The sequence below is a fragment of the Stegostoma tigrinum genome, chromosome 12 (genome assembly GCF_030684315.1).
Source record: "Stegostoma tigrinum isolate sSteTig4 chromosome 12, sSteTig4.hap1, whole genome shotgun sequence".
In the NCBI taxonomy this organism is placed as follows: Eukaryota; Metazoa; Chordata; class Chondrichthyes; order Orectolobiformes; family Stegostomatidae; genus Stegostoma; species Stegostoma tigrinum.
Genome location: NC_081365.1, coordinates 15,544,895 through 15,568,372, shown reverse-complemented (window position 1 = coordinate 15,568,372; position 23,478 = coordinate 15,544,895). Strand labels below are relative to the sequence as shown.

At 43.4% G+C, this 23,478-nt stretch overlaps 1 protein-coding gene across 1 annotated transcript in view; it reads right to left on the bottom strand.

The window, feature by feature from the left end:
- The window catches only part of ripk4 (receptor-interacting serine-threonine kinase 4), a 61,548-nt gene extending 38,442 nt beyond the window's left edge, over positions 1-23,106 (bottom strand). Inside the window, exon 1 of the mRNA XM_048541500.2 lies at positions 22,802-23,106. Coding sequence (XP_048397457.2) covers positions 22,802-22,986 — 185 coding nt within the window. The 5' untranslated portion in view covers positions 22,987-23,106. The remainder of the gene's footprint in view (positions 1-22,801) is intronic.
- Positions 23,107-23,478: the final 372 nt, after the last annotated feature.

Here is a 23,478-nt window from a genome sequence, read left to right as displayed (position 1 = left end):
CTCTTCTTTAGAATTGGACCTGAACCGTTCACTCTGCTTTCACTCTGCAGATGCTGCCACACTTGCTGAGCTTTTACAACAATTTTTGAATCTGTTTCTGATTTCCAGCATCCATAGTTCTTTCAATTTGTTTTTTGAAAAGATTTAAAGACCTGAAAATATTTGGTTAAGTTGAGAATGATTTAAGTGGCAGCAGAGTGGGATGCTACAATCAGAGTCCCTTTGCTTGCCAGGCCCCTTATCCCTTTTCCTTCTCTTTCTCCCCTTCCCTCACGCCCTAGCCCTAACCCCCAGATTTTGGATTTTTTGAGGACCAGAGCAAGGCCTTGCACTTGGAGGTCTGCAGGCACGCCCCGTAGGCCCCAGAACACCACAAGCAATGTGCCCTGGAGCAGCACATTGGCTACAAGCCCGGAACAGCATGGAGAAGAGGAAGCCCTGCAGCAGCACATGGGAGGAAGCCCCTGGAGTAGCGCCTGGGCAGCAAGCCCTGGATGAAGGCTGGTGTGAGGGGGCAATCTTTACCTTAGAACATTTGTAATGTTAAACGCTTCATATATTCCTATTTTAAAACTTACTTCCAACGATGTTATTAAGCAACTACTTTTATCCCTCAGCTACATCCAAGAATTATACCAAAATACTTGTACCTAAAATGTTGCTATAAGGCAGCAGACGTTGTAAAAAAAATTTCATTGTACTCTTACATGACAGTTAAAGGATATTGTAGATGGGTATGTACCTGAATTAGAAGGAAGTGAGTGACTGGAGGTTATCCCCCCCCCACTCCATTATACTGGCCAAATGGAGGAATGTCAATTTCAATGGGAGAATAAATCTGACTTAGGTCAATCGGAAGTCAAGATTGACAGGCAAAACTGTGACCATTACCCATGGAATAACGGGGACCGCAGCAACATTGATAAGAATTTGACATGTGGCTGAAACAGAATTGCATCTGGATGTTTTTCAGGCTGGTATAAAGTGGCATTCTCCACAGAATGCCTTCAGGACCCTGGCTTCCTTTAAATCCTTTTGAATGACTTAAAGGTTATTTGTGCAGGGCACACTTTAGAAAACTTGGATGTAGCAAAACGTACAGGGGATAGTGATAGACTTCCAAATGACATGGATGGGCAAATGGAATAGGTGGATAAGTGGCAGATAATAAAGAAAATTCGACATTGAATTGTATTGATTGACTGGACTAGCTAGGCAAGGAGTTGTTGCCTATCCCTAGTCGCTTGTGAAGGCAATCATGAGCTGCCATCATGAAATGCTACAGTTTTTTATGCTGTGGATTGACCCACACTGCCCTTAAGGAAGAAATTCCAGGATTTTGACCCAGCCACAGTAACGGAACAGCGATATATTTGAGCCAAGATGGCATGTCTTGGAGGAGAACTTGCAGGTGATGGCATTCCCAAGTATCTGCTACAGTTGTCCTTCTAGATAGAAGAGGTATGGGTTTGGAAGGTGCTGTCTGAGGAGGTTTTGGTGAGTTTCTGCAGTGCATCTTGTAAATTGTACACACTGCTGCTACTGAGCGTCGGTGGTGAAGGCAGTGGTGGTTTGTGGATGTGGTACTGATAGAGCAGTCAGCTTTGTGTTGGATGCTGTCAATCTTTCTGAGTGTTGTTGGAGCTGCACCCATCCAGGCAAGAGAGAGTTCCATCACCAAATCCTGACTTGTGCCTCGTAGATGTCAGACAAGTTTTTGAGAGTCCGGTGTCAGTGATTTACTTGTTGAATACTTCCAAGGCTCTGATAAATAATTCATTTTGCCAGAAAGAGACAAGATAAATAAACTGTGTGACACTAAAATGTGATTCAGGACCCAAAATACCCATATATTGCAAAAATCATGGAAGGTTGCAGGGCAGGTTGGGAAAGATAAATAATGCACACTTGCTCCACAATTAGAATGTAGAGCAGAAAGCAAAGTGGCTATGGTGAACCTGTATAAAATGCTAATTTGACATTAGCTCAAGTTTGTATACAATTCTGGATGATATACTTCAGAAAGGACGCAGTCAAGATCTACAAGAATGCAGTCAACGATGAGGGACTTCAGTTACGGAACAGATTGGAGCAGTTTGAGCAGTTCTATTTAGAGAGAAGTCAAGGTTGAAAGGATATTTGAAAGAAAAACAGATTTTAAAAGTATCCATAACATAATTATAGAGAAACTGGTGCAACTTGAGAACCTGAGAACACTGACTTACAACAAATGGCAAAAGAACCATTGGTAACAGAAGGAAAAAATGTAAAAACAGCAAGTGGTTATGATCAGGAATGTACTGTGTGTGTGGTGGAACCAGGCTTTAAAAGTGACACCAGATAATTATGAAAGAAAGAAGGAAAGAAGGAAAGAAGGAAAGGAGGAAAGGAGGAAAGGAGGAAAGGAGGAAAGGAGGAAAGGAGGAAAGGAGGAAAGGAGGAAAGGAGGAAAGGAGGAAAGGAGGAAAGGAGGAAAGAAGGAAAGAAGGAAAGAAGGAAAGAAGGAAAGAAGGAAAGGAGGAAAGAAGGAAAGAAGGAAAGGAGGAAAGGAGGAAAGGAGGAAAGGAGGAAAGGAGGAAAGGAGGAAAGGAGGAAAGAAGGAAAGAAGGAAAGGAGGAAAGGAGGAAAGGAGGAAAGGAGGAAAGGAGGAAAGGAGGAAAGGAGGAAAGAAGGAAAGAAGGAAAGAAGGAAAGAAGGAAAGGAGGAAAGGAGGAAAGGAGGAAAGGAGGAAAGTGCAGGGCTACTGCAAAAAAAATGGAATGATGCTGTACTTAGACAGCATGGACATGGGTTGAATGGTCTTGTCCTATGCAGTAACTATTCTATGATTCTTCATTTATAAATTAATATGGATGGCCCTCTATTTTGTTATTTATCGATATTGGGCTTGATGTACTGCAGAGAGGGCCGTTAAGGTAGGGATGATACTGTGTCAGATTGATTTTAATGTAAACACGCGGGGGTTCTCTTTTGGACAAATAACATTATTTTAAATCTGTTCAACTCCTGTGAAGGGTCCCAACCCGAAACATTGGCTTCTCCTGCTCCTCTGATGCTGCCTGAACTGCTGTGTTCTTTTCAGCTTCACGCTGTGTTGACTCAGATTGGATACAATAGTCCAGTTGGGGTCTGACTATTTAGAATGTTTTTGTAAACTTCCTCTCTTTTGCACTCAATTTCTATCATTTTGACATACGTCATGTAAACACTTTTTTGAAAATGGTTTTCACAACTTGTCCTGCCCCACTCAAATACCTGTGTGGCTATATCTTCAATTCTCTTTGTTCCCTAACACTCTTAGAATTGGTTTCCTGTTTATGACTTCCTTTTTATGTCAAAAAAGGCCCCAATTAGACCATTTCTCAAACCTTCTAAACATGAAGAATAAAGCAATTTTTGTGAAACAATAGGGTCTTGTAGACTACGACATCACTGAAAAAGGTAAGCAATTACTGGCCAACGCCCACCCTCCGAAACTGACACAGAACAGAGGGGCTTGCTAGGGCTTTTTCAGAGGCCAGTTGAGAGTCCGCAAACTCCATTATATTACTATGAGGAAAGGTTAAAGAGGCTTAGGATTGTTTTCACTGGAAAGACAGCGGCTGGGCAGAGACCTGATAGAGGTCTGCAAAATTATGAGAAGCATAGGTAGGGTGGGCAGCCAGAGGCTTTTTCCCTAGGGTTGAAGTTTCAATTACAAGGGGGCACAGGTTCAACGTTAGAGGGAGATAGTTTAAGGGAGATGTGCGAGAGAAGTTTTTCCACACAGAGTGGTAGCAGCCTGGAATGCACTGCCAGAGGGGTGGTGGAAGCGGGCACATTGAAGACATTTAAGAGGCACCTAGACGGTACACGAATAGAGAGAGAATAGAGAGATTCGGATTGAAAAAGAGGCAGGTTTGTTTTTAGATTAGTTAGGGCATGATGGTTGGCACAGGCTTGGAGGGCCGAAGGGCCTGTTCCTGTGCTGTACTTTTTCATTTGTCCACAACTTTTGGTCTGCAGTCCCATGTAGGCCAGACTAGGTAAGAATGGCTGACTTCCTTTCATAAAGGGTGGTAGCAAACCTGGCAGGCTTTTATGACAATTGATAATAAAGAACAAGAATAGTACAGCACAGGAACAGGTCCTTTAGTACAAGGCTGTTCAGTCATTGAACGTCTTTCCAAACTAAAGGCTTTTCATCTTTAAACAGCTCATATCGTTCTACTCCCTGCCTATTCATATATCTGTCAAGATGCCTCTGAAACATTACAATTGAATCCACCTCCAATTCCGATGGCAAGGCATTCTAAGCACTTATTACATTGTGTAGAAAACCTACCTCTCATGTCCAACAAAATTACCCCCTTTTAAACATAAGTCCTTTCGTAATTGGCCTCTCTACCCTGGGATAAAAATGACTTGACTATCCGTACCTTTAAGTTCGTCTCTCATTCTTTGATATTCAAGTGATTAAAAATAAAATGATGATGCTTTCATGGGCACTGTTACAGAAGCTGGAACTATATTCCTGGTAAATTGAAATTCCAGCAGGCATTATGTTGGGATTTAAACCCACATTTTCACAGCATTGGGCCAGGCCTGCGGATCAATAGTTCAAATCATGCACTGTCCACTACCACTAAGAAAAGCAAGAACGATCATACCATAAGACTGCCATCATCTGACATGGGACAAATTTGTAAAATTCAGGAAAGTTACCAATTTCAAAGATAGCTCAATGACCTACAAAGTAAATCTAAAGGAAATCAAAGCAATGCCTAGAACCCCTTAGTATCCCTACCATTTCCTCTAGATGCTGTTTAAAACTGCCCCGATGAACAAAATCTCTACTTTAGATCCAATATTTATTCTGTCATTTTTGTGACTTGCCTGTAAACGTTTTTTTTTAAAAAGTATGTATATATTACAGGAATGGACCATGAATGCAGCCCTAACCAGCTACACCCACATCCTATGAATGAATAAAACAAATACCCATATGTTAGTTCTGCCTGATAAAGAAACACTAATTTTTAAAATTCCAACTCTTGTTCACAAATCCCTCCAAGGCTGTGCCTGGCCCCATCTCTGTGACCTCCTCCAACTCTGAAATCCATCGGGATCTGTCAGCTGGCCCAGTGAGGTTCATTTGAGCATCCTTGAGAAATGCATCAAGCATTTACTAGATACTATCTCCAGCTTTGTGCTTTGAAGAATTAGTGCCCAGAACACAGGCTAAATTCCAGCCTTGGGTGCACATTCTCCCCATATCTTTGTGGGTTGCCTCTCTCAGTCCAAAGATGTGCAGGTTAGATAGATTGGCCATGGTAAATTGCCCGTTGTGTTCCGGGACGCACAGTCTAGGTGGATTAGCCACAATTAATTTTTAAAATTCTGATTTTGTTTTAAGTGTTGCTTAATCAAGCAGAACAAACATCTGGGTATTTGTTTTAATGCATTCATAGGATGGGGGTGTCACTGGTATGAGCTGCGTTCATTGTCCATTCTTGTAATATTTACATATTTTTATATAAAATAACCATAGGCAAGTCAGAATAATAACAGAATAAACATTAGATCTAAAGCAGAGATTTTGGAAAGGCTTATGGGGACTGGGGACAGTAGTGATAGTTCTGGATGGAATGCTCTTTGAAGGGTTGGTACAGACTGAATGGGCCAAATGACTCACTTCTGCATTGTAGGGATTCTATGATGCTAAGAATTAGCATCGCACTAACAGAACATCAAGAGATCAAGGATTAGAAGCAGTTGCAAAATAAACTTGGATTAACTTTACAATGTTTGATTCGACAGGTATAGGATTGGTGGGTGTGGAGGGGATTAGTTGCCAATCTGAAATATTTTTCTCTTCCCAGATGCTGCCTGACCTGTTGAGCGTTTGCAGAATTCTCAATTTTTGTTTCAGATTCGAGCATTATGTGTCAGCACCGATTACCTGAAGAATGCCATGAGTCACTTTTCAGTGAATTTAGGGTAAAACAAAAGCAAAGAATATAGGGAGGATGTTGTTAAATTTGAGAGGGCGCAGGAAAAATATTTACAAGCATGTTGCCAGGACTGTATGGTTTGAGTTATAGCGAGAGGCTTAACAGGCTGGGGCTTTCTTCACACTGGAGCATCGGAGGCTGAGGGGTGACCTTATATGGAGGTTTATAAAATCATAAAGGGGTACAGATCGGGTAAATAGCCAAGGTCTTTTTCCCAGGCTAGGGGAGTCCAAAAATAGAGGGCATAAGTTTAATGTGAGTGGAAATATTTTAAAAGGACCTGAGGAGTTACTTTTTCATGCAGAGGGTGGTGCCTGAATGGAGCTGCCTGAGGAAGAGGTGGAGGTGTGTACAATTATAACTTTTTAAAAGGCATCTGGATGGGTAGATGAATAGGAAGGTTTTAGGTGGGCCAAATGGGACTAGATCAGATTGGAATATCTGGTGAACATGGACAAGTTGGATTGAAGGGTCCGTTTTGTGCTTTATGACTCTATAACTCCAGAATTGTAGATGCTGGAAATCTGAAACAAAAGCAACAGTTACACAAGAAACTCAGCAGATCTGTGGAGAGAAAGCAGATTTAACATTTTGGGTCCATTCAGAAGAAGGTTCACTGAAGTTGAAACATTAACTCTGCATTCTTTCCTGATACTGCCAGACCCTCTGAGATAACTGAGGGGAACTGGCATGAATACAGGCAGAATCATCACCCATCTCCAGCAGTCAATAAGTCATTGCCAGTGTGCGTGCCAATTTAACTTCTCCACTTTGCTGAGCTCAGTAACCCCACCTAGACAGAGCATCATCTCCCCGTAGACTGCCAAGCCTATTTTGTCTAACAGTCTAATTTTTGGGCAGTGCATTTAACTAAAATAAAGGCAATTATTCAGTAGATTTGAGAGTTCGGGGAGACCACATACAATACACCCAGAGACCTGTAAACACCACAATGTGAACAAGTAATGGTGTAGTGTGACAGAGTGTGGGCTTCAATAGCCATCCCCAGTTAGTGGTAATGAACCACCTTCTTGACTTAAACTGTTTCGGAGTAAAGTAACAAATGAACCTGTATTCACATACACAGACAGGGGGTGCTCAGCAGATTTCCTCACCTAAGCAGCACATAAGGTGAACCAGATGGGTTCAGTAGACTTATTGTAACTGTTAGATTTTATTTCTGGATCTAGCATAATTGATCAAATGTAATTTCCACAGCAGCTGTTATGAGATTTGAAGCTGGAAGACTAGACCAGACTCTAATGTTCTAGTCCAAGAACGCAACTAGATCACAAAAAAGTTTATATAGTTATGAAAAGAACATGATGTTGAAAGTTAATGGTAAACCATTAAGCAAATTTTATCCACTCTGCTGACAAAATTGCAAAATCAAGACTTAGCTTAACAACTGAAATTTAACCTGAGTGAAATGTCAATTGAATACTTGTGCACAAGTTAAGCTCATGAGTTGCTTGTACTTGAATTGAATGTCTTGGATTTCCTTTTAGACATCTGACAAGGTGTGGGGAGTGTAACTTTACCCTCCAAATGGGTGGAAATTTGAGAAAAATAGGAAGTTAAAATTTCATTTTGGAACAGGATCAACAACAATCCACTTCTAGGTTATACTGTGGGCAAATCTTTATTTGGGAGCCAAATAAATCAAAAGAAGCTGGTCTATTTTCCATGATAAAATTTTACAAGGAACAGAAAATAAATTCTGCTCCATTAAAAAGAAAAGGAAGAGCTTGCATTAAATTTTTTTCACGCCAATTATATCCAAACCACTTTAGACCCAAAACACTTTTTGGAGCATGGAATGTCTTTCGCTTTATAACACTTACAGCCAATTTGCACATAGCAAACTCCCTCAAATAATATAATTAATGACCATCTAATCTGTTTCAATCTGTTGATTATCTCTGCAATTTCCCTCAGCAATGAAGATCCAGACTCATTTCTTTGTTACTAACCCCTTCTTACCTGGTCTCCCACATTCTATCCTCCACAAACCAGATGCTAATCAAGATTGTGTTGTCCTTGTCTTAACTCCCAACAAGTCCAGTTCCCCTATTATCCCTCTGCTCTGACCCATGGTTGCTCCTGGTCAAGCAGCATCTTGATGTTAAAATTTTCAATGCTCTCTCCAAACCCTTCCAATACCTCACCCTTTCCTGTCTCTGCAGTTCTCCCAGCCTACAACCTTCTAAATCTTTCAGGCCTCTTGTATGTCTCTAGTTTTAATTCTTCACCACTGGTGACCACGCCTTCTGTTGCCTAGGCCACAAGAACTGGAATTCCTTCCCTAAACCTGTCCATTTCTTTACCTTTACTCTTCTAGTGGAAGATACATTGGAAAACCCACCACGTTGTCCGAGCTCTTATTGTGCACAGTTCTCATCACTGCACTGCCTAAAGTTTACAAGGCTGTTCCCTTGTTTGGACATTATTAGCTATAAGGAGAGATTGCATAAATTTGGTATGTTTTCACTAGAACAACAGACGCTGAGGGGGAAACTCGATAGAAAGTTTACAAAATTATGAGAGGCATGGGTAGAATGGATAGACAGAGCACTTTCAAAGAAACAAAGAAACTTACAGCACAGGAACAGGCCCTTCAGCCCTCCAAGCCTGCGCCGATCAAGATCCTCTGTCTTACCTGTCATCTATTTTCTAACGGTCTGTGTCCATTTGCTCCATGCCCATCCAAATATATCTTAAAAGACGCTAACGTGTCTGTGTCTACCACCTCCGCTGGCAACGCGTTCCAGGCACCCACACCCTCTGTGTGAAGAGCTTTCCACGCATGTCTCCCTTAAACTTTCCTCCTCTCGCTTTGAACTCATGACCCCTAGTAATTGAGTCCCCCACTCGGGGAAAAAGCTTTTTGCTATCCACCCTGTCTATACCCCTCATGATTTCGTAGACCTCAATCAGGTTCCCCCCTCAATCTCCGTCTTTCTAATGAAAATAATCCTAATCTATTCAACCTCTCTTCATAGCTAGCACCTTCCATACCAGGCAACATCCTGGTGAACCTCCTCTGCACCCTCTCCAAAGCATTCACATCCCTTTGGTAATGTGGCGACCAGAACTGCACGCAGTACTCCAAATGTGGCCGAACCAAAGTCCTATACAACTGCAACATGACCTGCCAACTCTTGTACTCAATACCCTGCCCAATGAAGAAAAGCATGCCATGTGCCTTCTTGACCACCCTATTGACAAACATTGTCACCTTCAGGGAACAATGGACCTGAACACCCAGATCTCTGCTCATCAATTTTCCCCAGGACTTTTCCATTTACTGTATAGTTCGCCCTTGAATTTGATCTTCCAAAATGCATCACCTCGCGTTTGCCCGGATTGAACTCCATCTGCCGTTTATCTGCCCAACTCTCCAGTCTATCTATATTCTGCTGTAATTTCTGACAGTCCCCTTCACTATCAGCTACTCCACCAATCTTAGTGTCATCAGCAAACTTGCTTATCAGACCACCGACACCTTCCTCCAGATCATTGACATATATCACAAACAACAGTGGTCCCAGCACAGATCCCTGTGGCACACTACTGGTTACAGGTCTCCAATTTGAGAAACTCCCTTCTACTACTACCCTCTGTCTCCTGTTGCCCAGCCAGTTTTTTATCCATCTAGCTAGCACACCCTGGACCCCATGTGACTTCACTTTCTCCATCAGCCTGCCATGGGGAACCTTATCAAACGCCATACTGAAGTCCAAGTATATGACATCTACAGCCTTTCCCTCAATCAACTTTGTCACGTCCTCAAAGAATTCTATTAAGTTGGTAAGACATGACCTTCCCTGTACAAAACCAGGTTGCCTACCACTGATAAGCCCATTTTCTTCCAAATGGGAATAGATCCTATCCCTCAGTATCTGCTCCAGTAACTTCCCTACCATTGATGTCAGGCTCACCGGTTGATAATTACCTGGATTATCCTTGTTGCCCTTTTTGAAAAAGGGGACAACATTAGCAAGTCTCCAATCCTCTGGGACCTCACCCGTGTCTAAGGACACTGCAAAGATATCTGTTAGGGCCCCGGCTATTTCCTCTCTCGCTTCCCTCAGTAACCTGGGATAGATCCCATCCGGACCTGGGGACTTGTCCACCTTAATGTCTTTTAGGATACCTAACACTTCCTCCTTCCTTATGTCAACTTGACCTAGACTAAGCAAACATCTATCCCTAGCCTCAACATCTGTCATGCCCCTCTCCTTGGTGAATACCGATGCAAAATACTCTTTAAGAATGTCACCCATTTTCTCTGACTCAGCGTATAACTTTCCTTCTTTGTCCTTAAGTGGGCCAATCCTTTCTCTAGTTACCCTCTTGCTCTTTATATATGAATAAAAGGGCTTTGGGGTTTTCCTTAACCATGTTTGCCAGCAATATCTCATGTCCTCTCTTAGCCCTCTTAATCCCTCGCTTCAGATTCGCTCTACATTCCCGATATTCTTGCAAAGCTTCGTCTGTTTCAGTCGCCTAGACCTCATGTATGCTTCCTTTTTTCTCTTGGCTAATCTCACAATTTCACCTGTCATCCATGGCTCCGTAATCTTGCCTTTTCTATTCCTCATTTTCACAGGAAAATGTCTCTCCTGCACGCGAATCAACCTCTCTTTAAAAGCCTCCCACATATCAAATGTGGATTTACCTTCAAACAGTTTCTCCCAATCTACATTCCTCAGATCCTGCCAAATCTTGGTATAGTAGGCCTTCCCCCAGTTTAGTACTCTTCCTTTAGGACCACTCCTATCCTTGTCCATGAGTATTGTAAAAATTACAGAATTGTGGTCGCTATTTCCAAAGTAGTCCCCTACTGTAACATCAACCACGTGGCCGGGTTCATTCCCCAGCACCAGGTCCAGTATGGCCCTTTCCCAAGTTGGGCTACATACATATGGCTCCAGAAAACCCTCCTGGACACACCTTACAAATTCTGCTCCGTCTTGACCCCTAACACTGAGCGAATCCCAGTCAATGTTGGGAAAATTAAAATCTCCCATCACCACCACGTTGTTTCTCCTACACCTTTACATTATCTGTTTACATATTTGTACCTCTATCTCACACTCGCTGTTGGGAGGCCTGTAGTACAGCCCCAGCATTGTTACTGCATCCTGCCTATTTCTGAGTTCTACCCATATTGCCTCACTGCTCGAGTCCTCCATGGGGCCCTCCTTCAGTGTGGCTGTGATATCGTCTTTGACCATTACTGCAACTCCTCCACCCCTTTTACCTCCCTCTCTATCCCGCCTGAAGCATCGATATCCTGAGACAATCATGCCCCTCCCTCAACCAAGTCTCAGTAATAGCAATAACATCATACCTCCAGGTACCAATCCAAGCCCTAAGCTCATCCCCATGACGTAAAAGTTTAAAACAAATGTGAGAGGCAAGATCTTTTGTGAAATGATAAGTACCTGGAATGCTCTGGCAGAGGTGCAGCAGAGACAGAAACAACAGCAACGTTTGAGAGGCATCTTGACAGACATGAATAGAGGGATACAAACCATGTAGAGGCACAAGGTTTTCAGATTGGAAAGGCATCATGTGTTTGGCACAGTTTTGGTAGCTAAAGGACCTTTTCTTTCCTCATATACTCATTCACAGGATGAGTATGTCGCTGGCTAGGCAGCATTTATTGCCCAGAGGGCAGTTAAGAGTCAATCATGTTGTTGTGGGTCTGGAGTCACATGTAGGCAGTTTCTTTCTCTCAGACATTAGTCAACCAGATGGACTTTTCCAACAATGGATTCACAGCCATCACTATACTCTTAATATTGAATTCAAATTCTACCATCTGCCGTGGTGGGGTTTAAACCCAGGTGCCCAGGACGTTCTGCGTCTCTGGATCATCAGCGACAATTCCGCTAAGCTACCTGCTCGCATGCTGTACTGTTCTTTGTTCTTAGCATCTGATCTAATGTTGCCTTAGATATGTCAGTGCAATACGTTTATGTTTCTTTTAAAAACTCACTTGTGAAATGCCCGAGGATGACTCATCACATTAGAGGTGCTACATCAATTGCTATTGTTGAAGTACTGCCAGCCTCACCAGCACTATTGTGTCTCATCTCACGAAATTTCCTAATTTAACTTTGCAAAGGCTTGGTAAATATTGCAGCACTTGTTTAGTGTGTTAGCCAAATCCCCAGACTTCAACAGATTGTCTGATGTACGTGACAATTAAACCCTCAAACATGCCATTATAAACCTAACCCTGTGCATAACTATCCTGGTGTCTGTCTAACTTACAGACTAAGGAGATATTAGCACAACTGACCAAAAGTTTGAGATAACAAAGGTGTAGAGCTGGATGAACGCAGCAGGCCAAGAAGCATCAGAGGAGCAGGAATGCTGACATTTCGGACCTAGACCCTTCATCAGAAATGGGGGACGGGGAAGAGGGTTCTGAAATAAATAGGAATCGAGGGGGAGGCGGATCGGAGATGGATAGAGGAGAAGATAGGTGGAGAGTAGACAGACAGGTCAAAGAGGCGGGGATGGAGCCAGTAAAGGAGAGAATGTAGGTGGGGAGGTAGGGAGGAGATAGGTCAGTCCAGGGAGGACGGACAGGTCCAGGGGATGGGATGAGATTAGTAGGTAGGAAATGGGGGTGCAGCTTGAGGTGGGAGGAGGGAATAGGTGAGAGGAAGAACAGGTTAGGGAAGCGGGTACAAACTGGGCTGGTTTTAGGATGCGGTGGGAGGGATAGATTTTGAAGCTTGTAAAATCTACATTGATATCATTGGGCTGCAGGTTTCCCAAGCGGAATATGAGGTGCTGTTCCGGCAACCTTCGGGTGGCATCATTATGGCACTGCAGGAGGCCCAGGATGGACATGTCATCTGAATGGGAGGGGCAGTCGAAATGGTTCGCGACTGGGAGGTGCAGCTGTTTATTGCTAACCGAGCGTAGGTGTTCTGCAAAGCGGTCCCCAAGCCTCCACTTGATTTCCCTGATGTAGACGAGGACACAACGGGAACTGCGGATGCAGTATACCACATTAGCAGATGTGCAAGTGAACTTCTGCTTTATGTGGAAAGTCTTCATGGGGCCTGGGATGGGGGTGAGGGACATGTCATCTGAGGAATGGGAGGTGGAGCTTCGAAATCTCTCCTCCCCCTAATGCATCTCAAAACCAGCCCAGCTTGTCCCCGCCTCCCTAACCTGTCCTTCCTCCCACCTCAAGCCTCACCTCCATTTCCTTCCTACTAGCCTCATCCACCCCCTTGACCTGTCTGTCCTCCCCGGACTGACATATCTCTTCCCTACCTCCCCACCTACACTCACCTCTACAGGCTCCATCTCTGCCCCTTTGACTGGTCTGTCTCCTCTATCCATCTTCGATCCGCCTCCCCCCATTTATTTCAGAACCCTCTCCCCCATTTCTGATGAAAGGTCTAGGCTCGAAACGTAGCTTTCCTGCTCCCAAGATGCTGCTTGGCCTGCTGTGTTCATCCAGCTCCACACTTTGTTATCTCTTTCATTCTGTTGCTGTTCTGAAGAAGGATCACTCCACTTTCTCTCCCCACATGCTGCCAGGCCTGCTGAGTTTCTGCAGCAATTTCTGCTCATCTATCACCATTAGCCAAACATGGCCCTTAGACAGTGCAAAGAAAATGAGAATTGTGCTCCATCAGGGGTGTCAAGCCTTTTTTCGGCTTTAAAAACAAGTAGGAAATGTAGTTGATTGGCTGCTGCACTCTCTCCCAAACGTTACCTGGTCGTGGCTGGTTCAACAAACACATGTCCCAACCCTGAAATTCTCTCCCTAAATCTCAAAGTTCCAGGTTCAATTTCCATCCCATATAAAAAGTGGAAGGCTGGTGCAGCAGGGCAGTACTGAGTTCCACAATGACAGACATTTTAGATGACTTGTTAAATCAAAACCCTTTGGCTACTTGGGTGGGACGTAAAAAATATCCAGTGTTACTATTTTAAAACAAGGCCAGGGGCCTTCACCCTTATCTTTTTCCTCAACAGTCAACATCATAACGGCCTTATCACATTGCAGTCTGTGTTTGCAGTGAGCAAAACAGTTACTGCATTCCCTACATTATAATCATGACTACACTTCAAAAACCTCCGATTGTAAACTGGACTGAGATATCACTGATGATGAAAGGTATTATGGAAATGCAAATTTGTCTTTGTTTTATTTTCACAAGCTTTAGTACAAACAATGAACTAATTTGAAAGCGTAGTCACTGCTCTAAGTACAGAAAACAGTTGCCAATCTAAGCACAGCAAGGACTTACAAACAGCTGTGTGATAATGGCCAGATAAGGTCTTGTGAGAATTTTAATGTGAGAACAATTCAGTTTTCACCTTTCTTTCTGAATGCAAACTGAACAAAAGTGATGCCTATTTTAGTATCTGTCTTTATTCAGAAATATACATGGATTTACACAGTCCAATCTATTTATGCACATTGTTTCAACCTACAGTCCTGCATTGCCATTAATCCTGATGTTTCACCTCAGAACTGCAAGGAGTTTTAAAGACACCAACCCTTTCAATTTAACTAGCACTTTTGTTATTAAAAAAAAATTAAACCTTTCTTCTGTGTCAGTGAAAGAAATAGCCAAGTTGTACATTAACTTATCTTAAAATAGCCCCACTCTCTGTTGTGCTCGTGGGTACTGCTTAAAAGTAGACTCAACACTAAAGTAATAGAATGAAGTGACTGTAAATTCAACTGTCCTCGTGACCAGTTGGACACTGTGGCCCTGAAAATGCTGCACTCAGTGATAACCCACCCAATCAAACAAAACGAAAGGCTGGCCACACATTTTATTTGCATTTCTTCAACAGTCATGCGACAGATTGTTGGGAAAAGATACAGCTCGTTCACTAATAACTTTTAAGGTTGAAAACTTGCAGACATTGTCAGCACAGGCTGAACAATGGTGGCTCAGCGGTTAGCACTGCTGCGTCCCAGCACCAGGGACCCGGGTTTGAGTCCGCCCACTGCAACTGTTGGTGTGGAGTTTGCACATTCTCCTCGTGTCTGCATGGGTTTTCTCCCACAGTCCAAAGATGTGCAGGCTGGGTGGATTGGCCATGCTAAATTGCCCACAGTGTTCTGGGATATGTAAATTATAAGGGATGGGTCTGAGTGTCAGCGTGGACTTGTTGGGCCAAATGGCCTGTTTTCACACTGTAGTGATTCTATGATTCTAATGACTGGCCAAAGACGAATAAACTCAATCTAAGAGTCAAGTTTGAGTCCAGTGCAACTACACACATTGCTACCATAACCAAACGCAATATTTTGAGTCATATCAAAATTTAAACAAATTTGTTTCTCTCGCTACAGATGCTGCCAGACCTGCTGAATTTGTCCAGCATCCTGTGTTCGTTTCAGATTTCCACCACACCTTTTTGCCTTTATTCAATGATTTTAAAGGCTATCTTTAAAGAGAACATTAAAAGGAAAACTCAACCTCTGTTTTATCATCTCATTCATGGAATGTGTGCATCACTGGCTAGGCCAGCATTTATTTGTTTACCCCTAATTGCCCAGGGAACAGCCCCTGCGGAACGTTGACAGTGGGAAGGGTTGAGAAAACATGTTTGGTGAAAGAGCAGGGTATGACCCTTTGGATTTGGAGACAAGAGGGTGGAAAGTAAAGTCTTTGTTTGTGGAAAAACAAGGACATGCCAGAGGCACCTCAGTAGAAGGTGGCATTGTCCGAGCTGATGTGATGGAATTGGACAGATTCAAAGTTCAGAATGGAGTCCTTTCAGGGAGCAGGGTGTTAGGAGGTGCTGTCAAGTCAGCAGGTTTTTACTAGGTATTGGTGAACAGCCTATCCCAGAAATGGGAATGGTGAAGTCAAGGTGTGAAAGGGAATGGAAGAGTCAAAGGTGGATCAGGTAAAGGTGAGAGAAGAATGGAAATGGGATGCAGAACATTAGGTTTTCCAATTCTGGATAAGAGGAGGAAGCCATAGCCAAACCATTATCCATGTACTGGAGGCAGAATTACACAATTATAGGAGCAGAATTCGGCCATTTGGCCCATCGAATCTGCTCTACCATTTGACCATGGCTGACATACTTCATAACTCCATTCTCCAGCCTTCTCCCTGGAACTCCTGATGCCGTTACTAATCAAGAACCTATCTATCTCTGTCTTATACATACACTTAATGACTTAGCCTTCACAGCCTTCTGTGGGAATGAGTTCCACATTTTATACTCTGGCTGAAGAAATTCTTCATCTCAGGTCTAAAAAGGTCACATTTCATTTTGAGCCTGTATTCTCAGGCCCTAATCTTTCCCTCTAGTGAAAACATCTTCTCCAAATCCACTCTATCCAGTCCTCTCAGTATTCTGTAGGCTTTAGTCAATCAGATCCCCCCTCCTCCTTCTAGACTCCATCGAGTATAGACTCAGAGTCCTCAACCGCTCCTTGCCTGACAAGCTCTTCACTTCCAGGATCATTCTTGGAAAACAAAAAATTGTGAAACACCTCTTGGCCGTCTTCAATGCCAGTCGATCCTTCCTTAGATATACAGCCCAACACTGCTCACAATACTCCAAATGCAGTTTGACCAGAGCCATACAGCCTCATCAGTACATCTCTGGTCTTGTGTTCTAGGCTCCTTAAAATGAATGCCAAAATCGCATTTGCCTTCTTAATTGCTAACTAAACCTATATGGTAATCTTGAAAAAATTCTGAACTGAAACTCCTAAAATTTCCTGGAAAATCTCAACAGGTCAGACAGTATCTGTAGAGGGAAAGCATTGTTAATGTTTTGGGTCCAGTGACTTTCCTTCCGGACATTCTGAAGGATGACCTTGTAGATGTTAATAAAATCATTAAGGGGAGAGATAAGGTGAATAGCAAATGTCTATACCCTAGGGTGGGGGAGGTTCAAAACTAGGGGGCATATTTTTAAAGTGAGAGGAGAAAGATTTAAGTAAGGATCTGAGGGGCATTGTTTTCACACAGAGGGTGGTTTGTATGTGGAATGAATTACCAGAGGCAGTGGTAGATGCAGGGACAGTTACAATGTTTAAAAAATATTTAGCTATGTTTATGAATAGGAAAGTTTAGATGGATAATGGGCCAAACGCAGGTAAGTGGGGTTAGTTTAGTTTGGAAAACTCAGTCAACATGGATGAGTTGGACAGAAGGGTCTGTTTCCATGCTGCATAACCCTATAACTGTTTATACAGATGCTGTCAGATCTGTTGATATTTTCCAGCAATTTTGGCTTTAGTTCCTGATTTCCAACATCCACAGTTCTTTTTCCTTATACTCCACAATAGGACAGGCATAACTGGGACACAGGCAGGCAGGCACCCATAACTATGCCTTCGATATGGAGAAAGTGAAACAAGTCTAAGAGAAGAGGTAGTTGTTTAAATTGAGAGTGAACTCAGCTAGGTGAAGGAGGGTGGTACTGAGGAGGAGTCACTTGACCCAAAATGTTAAATCTGATTTCTCTCCACATGCTACCAGACCTGCTGAGCTTATCCAGCAAATTCTGCTTTTGTTGTTGAAGATTGGTGGTGTAGGATAGAGAACGGCTCAGGGCTTCATTCAAGGCAGAAGCAGAGAGCCTTCAGATCATCCTGATGTGGGATGGACATGGAGAAGATTGCACGCTCATGGTGAAGAGGAGGAAACTGTGGATTTGATGGTAAGCATCAGAAGAATCAAGAACATCAGTTGGAAGAGACAATGGACAAGGGGTGGGGGTAAAAAAAAAATCAAGTTAAGATAGCAAGACATAAGCTCAGTGGAGCAGGAACAGGCTGAAACAATGAGTGTGTCAGGGCAGTCCTGTTTATGGAGTTTGGTAGAAAGGTAGATGTGGCCTATGTGGGGTTGGGATCCTTGAGGTGGGAGTAGTGGATGGGAGATTTCCAGTGGAGATGAGGTCAGTGACTGCTGGAAACTAGACTAATATTCAGTGGTAGAGTCACGATCCAGGGTAAGTTAGCTCAGTTGGCTGGACAGTAGTTTACAACACTGTGATATCAACAGTATGGGTTTAATTCCTGTATCAACTGAGGATACCATGAAGGACACTCTTTCTCAACCTCATCCCTCACCTGAAGCGTGGTGACCTTCAGATTAAACTGCCATGATCTGTCTCTCCCTCTCTCTGATGAGAAGAGCAGTCCAATGGTCTGGTAGGAATATAATGACTATGTGATCAATTGAGAGAAGAGAGAGTGTCTGAAGGCTGGAGTTCAACCTCTGGCAGGTAGAGGGTAGCATGCTAGCCAACAACTTCATCACCCTCACAGCAGGGTTGGAAGCAACTAGTCCAGGGGGAGACAGGTGGGACTGGGAGAAGGGAGCAGAGAATGTTAGCCTTGCATTCTGGGTAACTAGCCCCATAACATTACCACGAAACCACTGTCTCTCCCTAGCTTAGCCTCAGTTGAGTTTGAATGCTGAACTGGAAGGCAAATATTAATGCTACTCATTTTAGAACATAGAACATAGAACAGTACAGCACAGTACAGGCCCTTCGGCCCACGATGTTGTGCCGTGGAATAATCAGAATCCAAAAGTAAAAAAACCTAACCTACATTCCCCTCAATTCACTGCTGTCCATGTGCATATCCAGCAGTCGCTTAAATGTCACTAATGACTCCGCTTCCACGACTACCACTGGCAAACTATTCCATGCGCTCACAACTCTGAGTGAAGAACCTCCCTCTGATGTCTTCTCCATACCTTCTTCCTAACACCTTAAAGCTATGACCCCTCATGGCAGTCAATCCTGCCCTGGGGAAAAGTCTCTTGGAGGACATTTCTGCTCAGTCAATATTAGATGTCACACAAACAACCACAGCAACTCCCAGATAGAGGGGGGTGGCAGGGAGATCATGTCACCACCGACTTGGAACCTACTGCTATTTTCAGGTGATGCTAAGGGATAGTAAATAAACAAGAAATAGGGAAGACCTCAAGATATATCCTTCAGGGACTCCAAATGGAATGATGTGGGAACAGGGGTGCAAATGTTTCTCTGCCTTTGATTTCATAGGGGACAATGGAACCAAGTGAGTGCATTCCCTCTTGGTTGCTGAGCCATGGGCAGCAGTGGTCAACTGGTCAAGAACATAGAACATTACAGCGCAGTACAGGCCCTTTGGCCCTCGATGTTGTGCCGACCTGTGAAACCAATCTGAAGCCCATCTAACCTATACTATTCCATTATCATCAATATGTTTATCCAATAACCATTTAAATGCCCTAAAAGTTGTTGAGTCTAATACTGTTGCAGGCAGGACATTCCACGCCCTTACTACTCTCCAAGTAAAGAACATACATCTGACTTCTGTCCTAATATCTATCACCCCTCAATTAAAAGCTATGCCCCCTCGTACTAGCTATCACCATCTGAGGAAAAAGGCTCTCACTGTCCACCCTATCTAATCCTCTGATCATCTTGCATGGCTTCAGAAATGGGTCAAAAATGCAATTCATTCTTTCTTTTAAATCTCTCAAACCTCTTCAGTTTTATTGTGACAAAGGTAAACATGCCCTTCTCACCATTCTTGGCCTATCTGCAATCTTTAGCCCAGATACCACAGCTCTCCATGGATCAGGAACCAGGAGGGAATGCACTCACTTGCTCCACAAAATCTAACACTTTGGCCTGTTGCATTTCTCTTCTTCAGCGTGGACTCAGGCTCGTGGCCTCAAGGTGAAGCCCAGTGCAATCTGGGTTCAAAGGACTGTTATTCTGAAGAATAACATTTCTTGTAGAAGGGTCCAGACCCAAAAACTCAGCTTTCCTGCTCTTCTGATGCTGGTTGGCCTGCTGTGTTCATCCTGCTCTACAGCTTGTTATCTCTGCTATTCTGAACTCTTATTTCGCTAATTCATCATTGGACTTATTTCTTTACTTTTCTAATATTTTTCCCCCAAAAGATTTGTACGTAAGAATCAGTACCTCGGTGCCTAAGATAGTGCCATAAATGGTGGCTTGTAAAAACTTTTCACTGTATTCATGTGACAATAAAGCTAATTCTAAATCTCCTTATGTGGCTCAAATTGCCACGTTTTGTTTAACAATGCTCCTGTTAATCACCTCTGGTTGTAGTTTGCCCATGCTATACAAATTCTAATTGTTGATGATTGCCCACCATTCTCACCAATCCAGAGAGTCGGAGGGTGGTAAATGGAGCCTGGGGCAGTGAAGGCCTTTCCATTTCACTGCTAAATCTCTGACATTAGATGAGATTCACATTCAAGCCAGATAGAATCCAGTAACAGATTCATAACTAGTTAAAAATTAACTTAAAAAAAAACCGACCAGTCTGGTTGAAGCGAACAATTATTTATGGAATATCTTGCTCAACACCAGCCTGTAACACAACCCTCATGCTGCAATGCTCGGACTAAAAGAATACATAAAAACAGAAGAACAATACACTGCCAGAAAAACAAACCCAAGAGATAAATCGAACAAGAAAAACTGAAGGGTCAGTTTTTGAAGAACTCTCTGTCTCTCTCTCTCTCTCTCTCTCTCTCTCTCTCTCTCTTCCCCCACCACCACCTCCCCGACTCCCAACCCCACCCAATTCAAACTTAAAGGCCTGACATAATACAGGTAAAAACCTGCATTTATGTGGCATCCTGATTACATCCCAAGTCACTTCACAGAATCCAATAAAGGTCAACACCCAGGAGACAATCAGGCAGCTGACCGATTGTTTGATCAAGTTAGGTGTGAGAAAGTTAAAAAGCTGGAGAAACTGAAAAGCAGGAGGTTTAGAGGGGATTGGACGAAAACATTCTTTCGCCCAGAGTGGTGAGCATCTGAAATTCAGTGCCTAGGAGAGTAGTGGGTGTTGGTAACCCCACATCGTTGAATAAGGAAGAAATAAGGAGAAACAGATGGCAGCGTCTGCTCAGAGAGAAACAGAGTTTCAAACTGCATTCTGGAGAAGTCATAACAGACTCAAAATGTTTTTCTGATAAAAGGGTCTAGGCCCAAAACATCAGCTTTCCTGCTCCGAAGATGCTGCTTGGCCTGCTGTGTTCATCCAGCCTCACACTTTGTTATCTCGGATTCCCAGCATCTGCAGTTCCCATTATCTCTGATCACAATTTTAACCTCACTGCGAAGCCTCTTCCAGGAATGCCTAACTTGAAGAAGTTACCCTCCTCCCTCCGGACCAACCTCAGGGGATCTCTCTCCCACTGCAACCCATTTCTGATGAAGGGTCTAGGCCCGAAACGTCAGCTTTTGTGCTCCTGAGATGCTGCTTGGCCTGCTGTGTTCATCTAGTGCCACATTTTGTTATCTCAAGTTGTCAGCATGTCCTGTTTTTATTTCAAGAGTCCAGAATCTCAATACTTCACTTTTTAAACTGTCTCAGGCAGAGTCCTGGGGGAGGCAGTAGTGTGAGATGTTAGAAAGGGAATGTCAGTTTTTAGGGTTATGTTTGAATGCACGGCTGCCAGTGATGTAGATAATAAAATCTGGAGCAGGGGGTTTGGGGGAGGGGGGGGGGGGGTGGGGAAGAACAGTCAGCATGTCATATTCTGTGACCCCAGTCATGAGTACATGCATTGCCTTGGGTCAGAGCATGATTAGGCTTGTCTGTCTCTACAGTTCTGATTGGCAATCCTAACTTACATGTAATGATTTCCAACTGGGCCAGATAAAGTTATATCTGAAACAAAAACCAACATTTTGCAGAAAGGAGAGCTATTTAACCAGACGGGTATACTTGCAGATATCAGATCTTACTACACAGAAAAATACAAGTGGCACAGATCAGAGGAAGATGGGATTTAACTTTGATAAGTTTGAGCTTGGAAGAAATAACAAGATAAGGGGAGTACTCAATGAATGGCAGGACAGTAGGAAGCTCAGACAAAGAGGGATCTTGGGGTGTTTGTCAACAGAAAGTGGCAGGGCAGGTTAATAGGGTGGTGAAGGAGGAATATGGATGTTTGCCTTTATGAACTGAGGCATAGGTTATAAGAGCTGCCAGGTTATGTCAGAGCTGTACAGAACTTTTGTTAGGTCACAGCTGGGGTATTGTTTACAGTCCTGGCCACCATACCATAGGGAGGATGTCACTGCACTGGAGATTCACTGAGGCACAGCTATGGAGAGAGGTTGGGTAATCTTTGGAACAGGGAACATTGAGGGGGGAACCCTGATACAGGATGTATGACATTACAAGGGGCACAGACAGCATGCGTGGAACACAGCTGTTCCCCTTAATCAAAGGGTGGGGGAGTAAGGGGGTGCACTTTTAAAACCTGAAGAGCAGGAGGTTTAGAGGGGATAGGAGCAAAACAAACATTCTTTCGCCCAGAGAGTGGTGAGGGTCTGAAATTCAGTGCCTAGGAGAGTAGTTGGGGTTGAATCCTTGAATAAGTATTTGAACAAGTACTTAAAACTGTCACAGCATTTAAGCCTGTGGGCCTACTGCAGGAAGGTGAGACTAGTATAGACTCAATGGGACAAAGGGCCACTTCTGTACTGTATGATTCTGTGACTGTGTCATCAATGTCCACAGCTTAAATCCAATAAGTCGCACACACAGAGCAGGAGAAAATAGGGCCAACAATAAAATAAAACAGACAATGGAAGGGTTAAACTGAAAGTTAGCATTCCCCATGCAGTACGCAGGCAACATTCTCACAGGTTGCTGCAAGAAAGGTTGATAACTATTTTCATTTTGAAGAGCACGTTATCAAAGTCACATTCAACAAACAGCACACACCAACAACAGGAACATTCAAAATTTCAATACAGGACCCAGGTCAGTGACTTACTTCTCATCTACATGGAGACTCGGAGGACATTTGATGGCCAGCCATGTTTTCCAGTTAACGTGACGAATCTTGTAAACTTGTCCAAATCCACCAGATCCAATCTTTTCCCAGCTCATAAACTCATCTGAATCAAAAGTCTTTAGCAGCCCCATTCTCCAGGAGGACTTGTCCTGTTCCTCCATCATTTAAAAATTTCTTCCCACCTCAAAACAAACTTTCTCTACTGCTCCGTTCTAACTTGTTGCCTGTACGTATCTCCCTTTGTTCCTATCCTCAGTAATAGCTGCTAATGGTCAGGTGCTCAAGGTGTGTTCATTAACTCAGCACTAACATCACTTCCTGTTGCAGCAGTGAGGTGAGCCACCCTTTCGGAATTTGTAGGCCTCTCTGAGCCATTAACCCATCCCCCTCCAACTCGCAGCAACTCACTCAGCTCAGCAGAAGCACATTTATCAGTCTTCCTACTGACATCAAAGCTGTGCTTCTACCTGCAGACTATATCCCCTGAAACTAAAGGAGAACTGAAAACCCAAGGGCTAACCAAAATCACTGGAGGTCAAGTGACTATGTACATCCTGTACCAAACCCACCCCCACCAACCAATTCACTGTACCTCCCTCCCAAAAATCCAATGCACCTGACACAGTAAAGGGAGTAGGGAAGAACTCCCCTGTGAG